The following is a 17,164-nucleotide window of genomic DNA, read 5'->3' on the forward strand; positions in this document are numbered from 1 at the left end:
AAATATGGTCTTAGTTTTCGGGCCAATGTTACGACCGCGCATGCTAATTTTTCCATTAGCGGGTACCTAGATTCGGCATCCAGCAAGGTTTTGCTTATATAGAAAATAGGTTTCTGTTCGCCGCATTCTTCCCTGATCAGGATGCCACTCACAGATGTTGCCGACACGGCGATGTACAAGAATAAAGGTTCCCCCTCCACGGGTTTTGCGAGGACTGGAGGGGAAGCTAAATACCGCTTCAGCTGTTGGAAAGCGTTTTCGCATTCTTCCGACCATTTGAATTTTTTATTTTGCCGTAAGACATCGTAGAAGGGCAGGCACTGGTCTGTTGATCGTGAAATAAATCGGTTAAGTGTCGCGACCTTACCGGTCAGCCTTTGGACTTCCCGCTTTATTCTTCGGTGAAGCCATCTCGATCAGTGCATTGATCTGTTTTGGATTAGCTTTGATGCCGCGAATGTGACTAGGTAGCCGAGGAATTCCCCTGATGCCACGGCAAACCTGCATTTTGTCGGGTTGAGCTTCATGTTATGAGAATTTAACTGTGCGAAAAATTCCTCGAGATGTGATACGTGATCCTTTGCTTGGAGGGATTTGACGAGCATGTCGTCGATATAAACCTCCATCGTTTTACCGAGTTGTTTGGAGAACATACGGTTCACGAGTCGTTGGTAAGTTGCGCTAGCGTTTTTGAGGCCGAAGGGCATTACCTTGTAGCAATAGGTTCCGTTAATGAACGCAGTCTTCTCTTGATCGTCAGGGTTCATCATAATTTGATTGTAACCTGAGAAGGCGTCCATGAAAGACAGAAGTTCGTTACCCGCCGTTGCTTCTACTAATCGATCGATGTGTGGCAGAGGGAAACTATCTTTTGGACAGGCCTTGTTTAGGTCGGTAAAATCGACGCAAAATCGCCATTTCCCGTTTTTCTTTTTGACTACTACAGGGTTAGCGAGCCAGTTTGGATACCTCACTTCCGTTATTGAATCAACTTGAAGCAATTTTTCGACCTCATCGTTTACCGCGGAAGCACGTTCGGGTCCTAGCTTCTGCCTTTTTTGTTTGACAGGTTTGAATGTTGGATCGATATTTAATTCGTGACACGTTATGTTAATGTCGATCCCTGGCATATCTTCCGCAGCCCATGCGAAAGTATTGAGGTTCTTTTTTTGACAGGTTATGAGCTATGTCCTCAATGGCTCGCGGAGATTGGCTCCGATCTCGACGAATCGTTCCGAAAATGCTTCGTCGAGACAGACTGCGACCACAGGTTCGCAAGTTGGTTCGCGTTTTTCCTCCAGGGTCGTGATGTTACGAGACTGCCAGAAGAGGTCCGCTGAATCTTGACTTCGCGAATCCTTGTTGGAGATCTTTTTCTCTGCTTTTCTAGGAGTGGTCTCGAGGTCTGGTCTTTTTCATTTTTGTTCTGCGGCGTAACACACCTGTGATACTCTTGGGTTTCCCCATATTACCTCGACTACGTTAGGGGTTGGGAATTTGAGGCAAAGATGGTACGTTGATGGGATGGCACGCATGGTGTTCAACCATGGCATTCCCATGATAACGTTGTAAGATGTGGGACGGTCAACGACTAGAAACTCTGTGACTCTTGTCACGGTTCCGGCTTTGCCTGCGAGATTAATCGACACGTAGGCCATGGTTCTTTCTCCCGAAAGTCCCAGTAGTGGGCTAGGGTATTTCACGATTTCGGATTGATCGATCCCCATTTTCTCGAGAGTATCCTTGAAGATGATATCGGCCGAACTTCCGGTGTCGAATAGTACCCTAGCAACGTCGACATCTCGGATCGTCAGCTCGATAACAAGGAGATCGTTTCGAGGTTTGGCTCGATCGACCGTTGCTCCCCCCTTGAACGAGATGACGTTCGCACATGTCGAGTCTTGCATATCGTTCTGATCGTTGAGTGGCTTTTGCGGGTTAGATTGATCCGTAGAGCCCCCTCCTTCTAGCGCCAAACTGTGGGAACCGAAATTCGCACTGTCGATTTCCGTTTAAATTAGGAAAGTAGGAGAATGCTAGTTTCTCAGAGGTCCCGGATATCTACTAATACCACACGCTAAGCAATCAGAACACGAGATAACAACGATAAATTATATGAAATCATAAAAAGGGAGAAAAGAGAAGTCTCATTCCGAATTTGCGTATGAGCGTTTACAACAAGGTATAAGCCTGGGCTCGAGAGCTGTCGGCGAGATTCCTAGTTCTAACAACCCTAAGACGGCTAAACCTAATTGAGTCGCAGCTCGAATAACAAAAACGGAAAGTTGCCTAATTGCCCTAAGTGCTAAGCTTTCTCTGAGAAAGTCCCCTCCCATGCTTCTCGCCTAGGACTCCTTATATAATGGCTCCTAGGTCAGTTTGCGCTTTTCCTCTTCTGCCCGTAAGCCGTCATAGCGTAAAAATGGAGATATTCCATTTTTTCCGATCTTCGTAATTATCTTCAAAATTTCATATTTATCCGTGGAAACTTGACATTTATCTTTCCTTTTCAAACCAAGCGTAAACCATCATACGGCTTACGGGCTGTTGGTTAAGAAATCGTAAGTTGGGCCTCGAGTCATGTCTTAGGTCCCTTTGGGCTGACTCGAAGCGTTTATTACGGCTTCTTTCGATAAAGAACAAACTTTCCGCGGTTTTTACCGTAAAGTTTGATCGATGACTTAGAATGGCGGGAAACACGAAATGGGTTCGCTACGGTCTTCGGGAGATAGCATCAAAGGGTGGACGAGAATGTGTGGACTAATGTCGTATCGACGTCTCGGAAGAGCTCGGTCGCTACGTAGCAACCGAGCGGAACGGATGTAGCAACCGAGCGGAACGGATGCTCGGTCGCTACTTAGCGACCGAGCGGAACGGACGCTCGGTCACTACGTAGCAACCGAGCTTGGCTCGAGCTCGGTTGTTACGTAGCGACCGAGCGTAACGTAGCGACCGAGCTTGGCTCGAGCTCGGTCGCTATGTAGCTACCGAGCGGAACGGACACTCGGTCGCTACGTAGCCACTGAGCTTGGCTCGAGCTCGGTCGCTACTTAGCGACCGAGCGAACACGCGTTCGGTCATTGCATAACGACATTTTTCGAGCTCTTGTCCGATGTCTCGTGTTTCCTCTGTAAAGCTTTTCGTAAAAAAGAATCTATTTCTAAAAAGTATTCGTCGAAGAAAGTTCTCATTTTCTTCTCTGGACGTTTTGAATGTTAACTCCGCCGTAACCATATTTGACCCCAACAACGCAGGACCTCCTTGCTCATCAGGAAGTGCACTCCACGGAAACGTCGAGGAATCGCCAACATCTTTTTCGCCACTGCTTCCCCAAGAAAGGATACCAGACGAGACACATCTGAAAGCAAAACCAATTATCAGCAGACCAACAACCAAAGGAGGAAAAGGCGCCAGAAGCGAGACTTACCAACAGTACGCCAGAATGTAGGATAATAGAAGGGTTCCTGGATCTTCATAAACATGTACCGACTGGTCCAATTGTCCCCAAAGGGGTAATTACCTCGGGCACCTCTCGAAGGCTCTTCAACCAAGGGAGCGCCGTCGCGAGGCTGAAGGTGGTATAACCCAGACACGATTATTAATGGGGCAAATTAGTAGGAGTATAGAACTTTGTGTACCCCGGTATCAAGGCCATAAAGCTCCCCGGGCACTTGGATTGACATTAAAGTCTTCCAGGATAAATGAGTGAGTTGAGAAGGACAGAAACCCAAAAACGATGATACTTCAGCCACGAGCGAAGGGACGATCCCCCGGAAACCTTCTATCAGATACGCCTCAAAATTGCTATCTCGCCTGGCCCCCCATCAGGAGCGCGCTCAAATTCCAAAGAACTCCTCACCTGCACCGAAAAATGGATCCCGTACTTTCTCCATATCACCTTCAGACCTCCCTCCTGAATTTCAGAACGCGGGCCATCATCGAGAACGAGGGAATCACGTTGCTTCAAAGGCACCATTGGGATCGCCTCGCTATCAGTTTCAGAAACTTCTCCGAAAGAAGCAACAGAGGAGGAGAAAGGATCAGCAAACAGGCGACAAGGCCTTACGCGGCCACCCACGAGTGAAGCAGGAAGATCAGAGTTCATCTTCTTGAATAAGGGATGAATGAAACTCTATGCATCGGGCACCCTAAATATATGGCTGATTCTTTCCTTTTTGGAGCCAGGAAAAAGGAATCAGATATTTCCAAATCTTCAGAAGAGTCCTTTATGAAAGAAACGGCCGGTCTGGAAAAAGGAAAGGCGCCAGGGGAAGCAATGTTTCCACTTTCTTCCTCAAATCGACGGATCCTAGTCTCAGAGGCTCCATAATCCCCCTAGCGAGAACTTCTCCAGCTTATACGCAGATTAACATCAGAGTTCCGGTCCCACCATCTCCAGAAGATAGAAGGAACTACTACTAGACTCCGGTCAAACAACGAAGGAACCGGTCCTCACCTGGGTTCAGAATGAGTTCCGACTTGAATGGAATCCAAGCTAGCAAGACCAATGGAACGGGGTCCTGCCTAAGGGGAGCCTGCTGAGAATGAGCAACCCCGGTTGACTTGAGTGTACAGGTTATTCCCCGACTTCGATGACGAAATTGAGAAATAAGGGGCAAACTGTTGGGGAAAAATACCCCGGTACCATTTCCTCCAGCCTCCAGGCAGGACCTAGACCCTCGGGTCCCCGCTAGAAAGGAACCCCGAGTTCGGTCCCTGGAACCGAGCTCCCTTCCAAGAAATGGAAAACTTCCGACAAGGAGAACCTTCCATTTTTCCGAATATGGAGAGTTTAACCTAACAAAACCGACTCCTAGACGACTACATAAGAGCTACTAAAACCCTGAAGCAAGGGATCAACTTATCCAAGGCTTAGAGACTAGAACTTGACGGCTAGAATTAGGGTTCTTACTCAATACCTTGTAATTTTTCTTGTTCTATCTAATAAAAGTCTCCTCAAGCCTATCTCTTTATTATTCCCTCAAAATCCTCATGAAATCCTCACAAAAGATATACAAATCTGCTCGGTTTACCAGCTTGTCCATCGTTCCGTGGTACTCTAAAAGAGCCTACACAAAAATCCTCTAACAAAACGGACTCTATAATTGCATAAGGAAACGATAAGGGTTCTTACCATTGGGGTTTTTCGATTTAGGTACGCCGCTCAAGATGCCGGAAGAGACAGAGGTCTTGCCGTTGAGTTTGTTCAGACCGGAGGTGACCGAAACTTCGCCTTTGGCTTGCTTCGAGTGGGGATCGCCGATTGAGTGGCTGGAAGAGACATATGGTGTTCCGATGGGCTTGATCGGTCCGGGAGAGGAGTCAGCATCAATGCCTTTTGGTTTCTCGGAGGTGGATTTTCCGTTGGAACTCATTGCAACGAAGCTTAATCGAAATAAGAATCGGATTAAGAATTGTATAAACAAAATCTGAAGGAGAAAAGGCAGATTAAGAGTTTTATAAAGAAAATCAAAAGGAGAAAAGCAAAACGAATCCATAAATGAGAGTAAAGGGACAACGAAGTGGAGGATGTATTGATTGTTTAGGGGTCAGATCGTGAAACAGATCAAAGAAAAGGAAGAGCAAAAGGGATGAAGAATCGATCTGAGTTTTTAGGGTTTGAAGAAATGCGAAAGGGAGAGGTCGAAATGGTTTGGTCGCCGTCCGTGTCTTTCAATGGTCTGATGGGCTTGAGGTCCAATCGTATCAAAAACACGGTAAACCCAAGAAAGGCAACACACATGTGACATGGCAAAAACGTCCTCTCTGATTGGCTGATTAAATTGTCCTACGTGGATAGGCTGGTTGAGGCTGATATTCTGCTTTTATTACTTATTGATTTGAGGTTTCATTCTGGTGTTATGTCTTTGTATTTATTTTGGTTCTCTTGTAGTTTTAAAAACTATAGATACACAGGTCTTGGTCTAAATCATATATATATATATATATATATATATATATAATGAGAGACTTTTCTCTCTTCCTAGAAGGTCCACGTCAGATTCCTTTTATTTGGAAGGGTGATTCGTTGTTTGGTCCGATTGAAGTAGGTTTGGTTTGATTATATGATTTTGGGTTGGGCTCCTGTGTTCTGTTTCTATATATATATAATGAGAGATTTTCCTCTCTTCCTAGAGGGTCCACGTCAGATTCCTTTTATTTGGAAGGGTGATTCGTTGTTTGGTCCGATTGAAGTAGGTTTGGTTTGATTATATGATTTTGGGTTGGGCTCCTGTGTTCTGTTTCTATATTGGGTTCAGAAATATATCGTATGGGCTGTTAGTTGGGGTTGGGCCTGTGTTATTGAATAATCGATAGGAATAATTGAAAGAAAATGATGTGCTTTGTTCTAGGGCATCATCCTTTCCTTCTTCCATTTTTCAAGTCGCCGATTTTGTTTCTGTTGTTTTGTAAAGCCAATCATTCTCATCTCTTTGCCTTCCTCCACCTTCGATGTATTCTTTAACTGTTGTCTTAATTACACTAAACTCTGTAACGTTTTGGTATTCTTCGTCTGATGATTCTTTGTTCTATAAGTAGAAGATGGATGAGGCTGTGGGGATCGCTCGCAATCACTCTCAGTTTTGTTTCTGTTGTTTTGTAAAGCCAATCATTCTCATCTCTTTGCCTTCCTCCACCTTTGATGTATTCTTTAACTGTTGTCTTAATTACACTAAACTCTGTAACGTTTTGGTATTCTTCGTCTGATGATTCTTTGTTCTATAAGTAGGAGATGGATGAGGCTGTGGGGATCGCTCACAATCACTCTCAGTTAAAATTTCTTCCTTCAGCTTCCAAAGATTCTCTCAAAGATGGCTTCCTCCGCTCCGGCCGTTGTTGGCCCGACATCGTTCGACGATCTCTGCCTGGGTCGATCTGCTCAGTTCGTCGTGGCTCGCCTCCTGCGTTTTTGGGACTCCAGAAACATTAAGAAGCAAGGCGAATTCATGGGAATCACCTTGCTTTTCCTTGATGAGCAGGTACTGTTCCATTTATTTACGATCAAACTTTTGAGAAAGACCAACCATTTGTGATTCCGTTAATTTCATCAGTTCTGTTTTGTCACATGTTTATTTGTCGTTTTGTTCACAGAATTCTGTGATCCATGGGTTTATTACTGCCGCTCGCTCCGGTCACTACCATCCAGGTTTACGAAGTGGTTCCATCGTCAAAGTTTCACGCTTTGAGTTTGCTAGATGCACTAATCTGTACAAGATCACAGACAATCCATTCGTGATCCGGTTCCTCCCACAAACAACCATTGATGAAGTCGCTCCCATTATCAACCTCCAGAAATTCATGCTCAGGAAGTTTGAGCATCTTCAAGCACTTGATAACACGAACTTGGAACTCCCAGGTTTATTTCTTATATATTATTCTCGAAATAATTTTATTCGCTTTAAAAATTGTCTTAATTATGGTCTCAGGCTGAGACAGTATATGTGTTTCACGTTGCAGATGTTGTAGGAATGATTCGTTCCGTCCAAGGTTCCGATCTTTCGGATGCTACAGTGATGACTCGAGTTGTTGTCCGCTTCGTCATCGAACCGTAAGCTAACAAAAACTTATCTCAAAAACTTTTATGAACGTGGCCTCGTCATTGAAACAAATTTTTTGCAGTAATGTTGTGGTGTATCTGTCCTTATGGGATGAAGCTGCGGCAACCTTTCGGGGACTCATCAGCTCAGGCGAAAGAGCACAGTCTGTTATGGTGGTCCCAACTGTGAATCCAAAAATCTTTGGAGGTTTGTAAAATCTTTTAAAAATTTTGGTTCAAACTGCTTTTGGTAAATTCAATTATTTTGGGGTTTAATTTATGATGCAACCCAAACACTTACTCTCTGCAGGAAATTTGTACCCCAACTCCACCCCAGCCACGAAATTTTATTTCGACATGAATCTTCCAGCCATCACCCAGTTCACAGCTAGGTTATATTCCACTTTGATTATATTAATCTTGAATTAGTCACTTTCTAACATATATGATTCGCTTTCATCTTAGGAGGACCAGTTGGTGAATCTTTTCCTTGCATTGATACCAAGGAATCAATCAAGAAAAAGGAACATGTCTCCATTGGAGATCTCAACAAATTCATCTCCAACTCTGATGAGCAGGTAACAGTAATATTTATTTAAAGTAGGAAGTGTCGTCTAAGTTGAAATTAGACTAATAACATGTTTTGATGTTCACTTGGTAGACCCAAGAAGCAGAGTTCATCTGCAAGGCTTGAGTGCTTGAGGTTCTCCAACAGAATGGGTGGTCTTTTGTTTCATGCACTGGCTGCAGCAGAAAGTTAGATCAATCAAGCAATTCTCTACGTTGCAACCGTTGTGTTAATGCCAACGTTACAGGTGTTATAAAGTGAGCATTTTAACAGTTTAGTATCAGAATCATTGTTTCTTGGAGACCACTTCTTTCCATTGTGCTCACTAAATCCGTTTTTTTTTCAGGTACCGTGTTGAATTGTCCGTTGATGATGGGAATGACAATGCCACTTTTGTGGTTTTAGACAGAGAGATGCTTAATCTCATAAAGAAAGATGCCGCAACTCTAACTGTCAAAGAGGTTTGTTTACAAAAAACATAAAAATTATACAAAGCATAGCACTGCATTGTGAAGTTACAAAATGTTTTCACTTATTTCAGATGAATGGTGGTGGGGGCGAGCAGCTCCCATAGTGTCTAGAAGAACTTGGTGGAAAAGAATTTGTGTTCCAAATACGTGTTACCCCGTTCAATTTCACCCCAAACCACCGCAATTTCACTGTTTGTGGAATAAGTGACCACATTGAACCTGAGGTATTATATATATTATTCCATTAAATTTTACATTAACCGACGCATTATAATACATGTTAATTCGTTAACCGGACTTTCAACACCAACGAAGCTTTAATTGTTGGTGGCGAGAGTGGCGAAACATCTGCGTCCGCCGGTACCTTGGTTGAAGGTGAAGCGTATGATCCAAATCCAACCGGTGGTCAGGTGAAGGATGGTAGCCGCAAACGTCCCCGTGAGTGAAGCTACTAAGCTGTGATCCGTCAACCCAACTCTGCTCCCGTTTTTTAATTATCAGTACCTTTAATTACTATGCATTTCTTTTTTTTTTTTGGACTTTCCAGTATTTTCCAGTTTCGGAATATGTTTCCGTCTGTGTACCTCTTATGAGGAAAGACTTTTTAATTTAATATCTACGATGGGTTGACGTTATATTAAGTTTGATTGTAAGAAAATGCAGAAAATGTTGTTTTGCATACATACCGATATGGAATTATAAATGGAATCTAGGTGACAATATAAAATTAAACAGGTCTTATTTGGGAGAAGACATCATATAAGAGTTAGTTAATTAAATTCTATAAATTAGATCTAACAATTAGACGTTTCAAGCAATGCATAGTAAATACAATTGAAGCAGTGAAGACGTTTAAAAATACGATTCGATCTATACAAGCCTGTTTAAATTTGTATCAGACTAATGGCTATTATATATATGATTTAGCATTTTTAACTATAAAACGGGAATGTGTGCCTCAAGTTATTAAAATCCAAGCAATCAACACTTTTAAAAAGTTAAACTTTCATACAAATGTAGTTTACGGATCACAAATTAAATATGCATCTACGTTTTCATATAAAATAGTTGACAAGTAAAGTTAGTGATTAAAAAAAAAACATTCAACTTATATAAGCCATTTTAAAATAATATATACACCAAAAAGCATACGAAAATAAATTTTGCGGTTATTAATCTCCATGCAATCAGATTTTTAAAAATACGTAAGTCATTATTTTACTGCTGGGAAATAAATTTATCAGTAACAAATGCATAATATTATGACGGAATAGTCAATCGTTACATGTTACCATAGACGTTGTGACTATTACTAAGTACACGCAGCACATAAGGCAAAAGTGTCTAATTATGAGTTTGGAAATACGTTACTTTGCATTAACAGGAGACAGAAGCCAAACGATCTCCACTCTTCTTCTCTTCCATATAAATAATCATCGAATCGAGAACACCATTATCCTCTCCAGCCGAAAAATAATCTGATATTCAACTTCAACTCACTTACATGAATCCCAAAAAAGCTGATATGATAACCCTTGAGACCATGCCTAATGACATGATCATGGTTATTGTTTCCAAGGTTGGGGCCACCTCCTCTCTTGACTACTTCAACACTATCACCTCTTGCAAGTCACTAAATTTTGGTTTTAACAACCACTTTGTCGCCAAAGATCTGAATCTGGCACACTTGATTAAGAGACCCCTGCTGGCTTATGAATACCCGGATCTTATGGAGAGCTGCTTAAAATCCAACAACGTGGATGCAAACTACATCAGGGCCTGCTGGAGTTCTTCCATCGTGAGAATGAAAGCTTGGGTCTCCACCACCTACGCCTATCTTCTAAAGGTGGTCACAAAGAAGCAACATTCATCTACGGTGTTGTCCTCATGGCCTTAGGCATGACTGAAAAAGGTATGAATATCATTAACAAGCTCAATGATAAGGAAGGTCCTATTATTTTGGACAGTTTGTGGACTAACATTCAGAACTCACTGGAGCATATCAATGTCACAATGAAAACGGCGTACGTGACCTCGCTTAAGATGATGAAACCTGTTCTCCCATGCCATCCTCATGACATGAACACGTTTTGCCCCACGTGCTTTTACTTCTTCTTCATGTGCGAGTTCTTTGAGTTCGTCTTGGGTCTCAACTCTATCTAGAACGAAGTTGATGTGAAGCGTTCATTAAGTTATGGAGTGGATGTTTTACTTTTTGCTATTACTTCTCTTTTTCGCTTTAAATTTAATAAGTGTGGCATCCTTTGCTTATGTGAAGGGATCAATGTCCCAATTAACTGTTTCCTTTTATGTGTCTGAGTTTATAACTCTCATCTTTGTTTCCTGTTTTCCCTTTCTCAAAATATATATAAAAAAAACATAAAGAGGCAATTTAAATTGCCCAAAAAATAAGTTAATCTTGCTCTGTTTTGAATACAACAAATATTCAATGTACGGATTTCATACAACCGTTCACGTACTCTCCACGGATAACACAATTCTACATTGTAATCTAAAAATCATGAAAAGAAAAATGATTTCAATAAAGCTGGTGGAGGAGGTAAGGATATGATCAGATGTTAAATCGGTCCCATATATAAGTCACCAACCACTGTTACATTGACAATAAGACTATAAGAGCAAATATTATATTATTATTTATGTAAGAACCATCTATCAGACGTCTAATATTATTACTTACGAATAACGCTAATCATATACACATCTGTAACATAATCCACTAACCACTAACCTTAAATCCATTGTGGAGAGAAGTAACAGAACAGACGAAATGGATGATGCTAGAACTTGAACTCTCTAATCCTTTAACGTGCCAATTAAACTTCCTTTACAGCTATTAAACAGTTTTACGTCCGTTTAACAATGTCACGTAAATACGTAACAGCCTCCAAGCATAGGCCCTCAATCGATGAAAGTTTTTATCTGTATAGATATCAAACATAACTCTGGGTAAAAAACAGATCGGTTTCAAACAGATACACTACTAAGTGAATGAAGGGGAAAATGATCGATCCACATGAAGCTGCCGTGAGTAAACGATTTCCAGGACAAAGTGAACATGACATGCATAACACGGGTTTGTGATCGCATTCGTCTCACTTACAGCAGAATTATGAATTATTTTCCATATAATTAAAACATGATTTCAATTTACAGGGCATCAACCATTCCGGCAAAGTTTTGCATGTTCTGTATGCAAACGTACAGGTATGCTTTTCCTATTACACGCTTAACATTATCTACGTAACATGAACACTATAAAAAAACAACGCTCAACAGGAGAACAGCGGAAAGCTAGACAAATGAGGAAGGCCATTATTATCGCCAGAAGACAAGCGTTCAAGCTAAAGAGTATTCCTCTTCACTTCACAACAATTCCTATGTCTTAGCTTCGCTACCCTATATCAGTAAAACTTCTACTCACTGTATTTTGTTGTATCAATTAAATGCAGATAGAACTGAAGGTCTGCAGGCATCGAGACACAAGAAAAAAAAGAAGTAAAGTTAATGACCTTCAAGAATGCCCCTATTGTCGTGCTTTGGTATGGGAACAAGAGAAAAAAAGGCAGTAGAGGCAGCAACAGAACTCCCCTTTTCAGTATATGTTGTCAGCAAGGTCGTGTGAAGCTACCACCCGAACCACATCCTCCTCATTCATTACCATCACTACTCTCCAGTTCTGCCCACTTCCAGCACAACATCCGCACGTACAACTCGATCCTTGCATTCACGTCTATGGGAGCCAAATTAGATTCAAAAGTGATGCACAAGGCTGGACCGTTCACTTTAAGGATACACGGTCAGAATGCCCACAAGATAGGATCATTGGTACCAGAAGCTGGAAAACCACCAAAGTTCAGCCAACTCTACATCTCTGATACAACAAATGAGGTTAAGAATAGGATAGCTACAGTAAAAAAAACAACAAAAGCAGGAGAACTTGATCCTGATATTGTTAAACAGCTGATTGAAACAATGGATGCCAACAATTGTTTGGCCAAAATTTTCAGAAAGGCTAGAGATGCTCACGAACACAGCAACTGCCCAGAGTTCAGAATAAGATTGATAGGTCAACCAAAACGAGGCCGTCAATATGATATGCCTACAACTGATGAGATAGCTGGTTTAATTGTTGGAGACTTTTCAGAGCATATGGGAGATAGGGATATCATTGTTCACCATAAATCAGCTGGACTGCAACATATAAGTGATATGCATCCACTCTACATGACACTGCAGTACCCTCTTTTGTTTCCTTATGGCCAATCAGGGTTTCACGAGAACATCCAAGTTGTCAACATTGATGGATCCACTCGGCAAAGGTCTTACATCACGAAGAGAGAGTACTTCGCTTACCAGCTTCAAACTCGCTTGGAAGAGGGCATGACAATTGTCACCTCAAAGCGTATACTCCATCTATATATATAGTTGACGCCTACACCTCCATTGAGCAAGAAAGGTTGCGCTGGTTCAGACTAAATAAAAAAAAATAAGAGCGGACCTTTACAACAATGTCAAGGATGCAGTCATTAAAGGAGACACAGATGCCAAGTCTATAGGGAAAAGAGTTATATTACCTGCTTCTTACACAGGAAGTCCGCGTTACATGGCTGAGAAATACCATGATGCAATGGCTATATGCCGGTGGTATGGTAATCCTCATTTATTTATTACAATGACCACCAATCCAAAGTGGGTTGAAATCTCCAACCATCTACAAATGTATGGGACTGACGAACCAAATGATCGTCCAGACCTTGAATGTAGAGTGTTTAAAATGAAGCTGGACGAGCTGATGTCTGATTTCAAGAAAGGGTTATTTTTTCCTCGCCCAAAAGCAGGTTCTAAATTTTTTAAAAATTCTACCTACGTTTCCTCTTAACATAGATATTATTAATAACATAGATCATTCAATGCAGAGGTCTACACCATCGAATTTCAAAAGCGAGGCTTGCCACATGCTCATATACTACTCTGGCTAGAAGGTGATTTTAAGAATCCCACCAGTGCTGATATAGATAACATAATCTCGGCGGAATTGCCAGATAAAGAAACAGATCCGGAAGCTTACTGTTTGGTGGAGCAACACATGATGCATGGTCCATGTGGGAAAGATAGACCAAGTTCTCCTTGCATGGACAATGGTGTGTGTACCAAGAAATTTCCTCGGAGCTACGTTCCTCACACTCAAATCAATGACTCTGGTTACGTTCTGTACCGGTGGAGGCAAACTGATCAAGTGGTCAAAAAGGTAACGTAACCCTCGACAATTCTTATGTTGTTCCCCACAATCTCCAAATCCTGAAGAAATACAAGGCGCATGTTAATGTCGAATGGTGCAATAAGTCAACCGCGATTAAATACCTATTCAAGTACATTACTAAAGGCATGGATAGAGCAACGTTTGTGTTTCAAAAAGATGGAGATCAGATTCCTAGCGACCAAGCAAGCACCTCACAAAAACCAATAAACGAAATAGACAATTACTTGGAAGGTCGGTACTTGTCTGCTTGTGAATCTATGTGGAGAACTTTTAAGTTTGATATTCATCATAACAGCCCAGCAGTTCAGAAGTTTCCTGTCCATTTACCTGATGAACAAACAGCAGTTTACGACGAGGATGAGGACCTAGAAGACGTGGAACGCCGATATACACATGGGAGAACAATGCTTACTGAATGGTTTGAGATGAACAGACTGTACGAAGAGGCCAGACAGTTGAACTACATCCAAATGCTTACCATGTTTGTCTGGGATAACTCAAACAAGCTTTACTCTAAACGGAAGAAAAAAGGAACAATTGGCAGACTTGTGAATATCCATCCCAATGCTGGTGATCGATATTACCTTAGGATCTTGGTGAGCATCGTAAAAGGACCTACAGGCTATGATGATTTATACACTGTTGGTGACACAAAACATGAATCATTCCAAGCTGCCTGCTTAGCCAGGGGATCGCTCGATGTAGACAAAGAATGACAGGATGCAATGACTGAAGCAAATCAATGGTCTTCACCTAGCTGTCTTTGCCGGCTCTTTGTATTGATTCTGGTTTTCTGTTGCATCTCAGACCCACAAAAGCTTTGGATCAACACATGGCAGTATATGTCCGAAGATGTTTTAAGCCACCAGCGAAGGATCCTCCGATTCCCACAGCTTGAACTCGGTCCACATGAACTCCAGCAGTATACTCTGATCGAAATAGAGTCTCTCCTACAAAACCATGACACATCACTTACTGAGTTCAAGGGAATGCCTCTTCCGAGCTAAACAATACTGGACGATATGAAGAAAAAAAAGATGGCTCAAGAATACCAGTTTGACATAGCAGAAGAAACTAGGATCCATCAACTTATGTTCTTAAAACTCAACGAAGAACAGAGGATTATATATGATGAGGTTATGACATCAGTTTTGGAGAAGCAAGGGAAATTATTTTTCATTTACGGAGCAGGAGGTACAGGGAAAATGTTCCTATACAAAACCATCAACTCTGCTTTGCGATCAAGAAGTAAAAAAGTTATACCTGTTGCTTAATCTGCTATAGCTGCTCTCCTCCTACCTGTAGGTTGCACTGCCCATTCAAGGTTTAAGATTCCTTTGAAGCTATATGAAGATTCTTTCTACGAAGTTATAACCGGCACAATCCTCGCCAACTTCTTAAGCCAGGCGGATCTCATTGTTTGGGATGAGGCTCCAATGGCACATCGCCATGCTATTGAAGCCGTTGATCGCACGCTACGAGATATCTTATCTCTCTCCGATAAAGAGGCTCCACAGAAGCCCTTAGGAGGAATAACTGTCTTGCTAGGCGGTCATTTCAGACAAATTCTTCCAGTCATCCCACAGGGAACACACCAAGAAACAGTCAACGCAGCGGTAAACCGTCCTCACCTCTGGCACCACTGTCATATTCATGTCCTATCCAGAAATATGTGTTTTGAATCAGAGGAAAAAGATTTCGCTCAATGGATTTTACAAGTTGGCAACGGAAATGCACCTCTGATGGCTCATGAAAATATAAACCAAGATGCTGTGGAAGATCAGATTGTCATCAACGAGACACTCCTCCTCGCCGTTACTTCGAACCCTCTTGATATCTTATGTCAATCTGTTTTCACAGATTTCATAAATGACTACAAGAACTTGGATAAAATCAGGGATACCGCTATACTAACTCCAAAGAATGATACAGTCGATGAGATCAACACTTACTTGCTATCAAAAATTCCAGGGAGAGAGAAAGAGTACTTAAGCAGTGACAGTTTTGCTGAGGACGAAAAACACTCGGGCGAGTTTGATTTATCCTATCCATTGGAATATCTCAACTCATTAGAGTTCCCGGGACTGCCAGCACACAGAATATGCCTCAAAGTTGGTGTTCCGATCATGCTCCTGCGCAATATAAACCAAGAAGAGGGGTTGTGCAACGGCACAAGACTTATAGTGACGAACCTGGGAGAAAGAGTTATAAAAGCAGAAGTGCTAACCTCTTCATCGTCGAAGCAAACAGAAGTACTGATTCCTAGGATCATACTATCACCAACAGAGTCCAACCATCCTTTCACCCTCAAAAGACGCCAGTTTACGGTTTGAGTATCGTACGGAATGACGATAAGCAAGAGTCAAGGGCAAACACTGGCGAATGTTGCTCTGTACTTGCCAAAACCAGTTTTCAGCCACGGTCAACTATATGTTGCGCTATCAAGGGTGACCACACCGAAAGGACTAAGATCTTGAACATTACCAGCCCCGGGAGCTTGCGGAACACGATCACAAATATCGTATATAGAGAAGCATTCAATGGTTTGCCAGACACATCAGGTATGTCACACGAACTTCTCTGTTATGTTCAATTAAACAATTATCCAACATGTATACTCACCCAAAAGTGACTTAAAACTCCAGGATATGAGAAAGACAAAGAGATGCAGGGAGAATTCCTTACCCCTCTCATTATGAGCCAGCAAGGTTAGCACTCGATTTCAAAAACATTCCATTCCCTGTAACCAAACACATTAACCATGCAACAGGAGGGGTGCCTTGATTAGAAGCCCGTAGACGGAAAACTCAATGTCGGAAGAGCAGAAAGCTTTAACTATTTTCCTGTCCAAAGAGAAGAAATGTCAATGTCGGAAGAGAAGAACGATACCTGACCCAATTTTCTCAAAACTAAGAATTCAATTTATTTTTACGAGCTTTTTCATATACAATTTATCCCTTATAGGGCCCAACACAATGTCGAATCAGTATTTAGTCTTTTGAACCATAAAACCCATTACGGCCCAAATTAACATCCACTTACGTCTGCGGAATTAGACCTCAAAAAACTGCCGTTTTATACTTTACACAATTAGGAATCTTAGTTCTTCTTCTTCGTCTCCGACTGAGCAAAATCAAATTCAGTTAACAACACCAATGTTCTCTTCTACTACACAAATAAAGACTTTTCGTATCCATCTCTTCGGTTACTTCCGTTTATATTAATCATAAATCCAACCATTACAACTTATTCAATTCGACCATTTCCGTCCACAACAATCCCTCTCACTTCCCACGCGATGAAAC

The 17,164-nt window shown here is 41.8% G+C and overlaps 2 protein-coding genes across 2 annotated transcripts; both read left to right on the forward strand.

The window, feature by feature from the left end:
• The first annotated feature begins 6,026 nt into the window (after positions 1-6,026).
• On the forward strand, positions 6,027-7,467 carry LOC125595425. The gene is made up of 2 exons (XM_048771216.1): positions 6,027-6,980; positions 7,093-7,467. Exons 1-2 carry the CDS (start codon positions 6,813-6,815, stop codon positions 7,465-7,467), a joined length of 543 nt encoding a protein of 180 aa, XP_048627173.1. The 5' UTR covers positions 6,027-6,812.
• A 4,636-nt stretch (positions 7,468-12,103) lies between these two features.
• LOC106384537 lies at positions 12,104-14,575 on the forward strand. The gene is made up of 4 exons (XM_013824487.2): positions 12,104-13,001; positions 13,189-13,437; positions 13,516-13,847; positions 13,904-14,575. The coding sequence occupies exons 1-4, from the start codon at positions 12,104-12,106 to the stop codon at positions 14,573-14,575; spliced, it is 2,151 nt and encodes a 716-aa protein (XP_013679941.1).
• The last annotated feature ends 2,589 nt before the right edge of the window (positions 14,576-17,164 follow it).

The sequence above is a fragment of the Brassica napus genome, unplaced genomic scaffold (genome assembly GCF_020379485.1).
Source record: "Brassica napus cultivar Da-Ae unplaced genomic scaffold, Da-Ae ScsIHWf_1060;HRSCAF=1499, whole genome shotgun sequence".
Taxonomy (NCBI): domain Eukaryota; kingdom Viridiplantae; phylum Streptophyta; class Magnoliopsida; order Brassicales; family Brassicaceae; genus Brassica; species Brassica napus.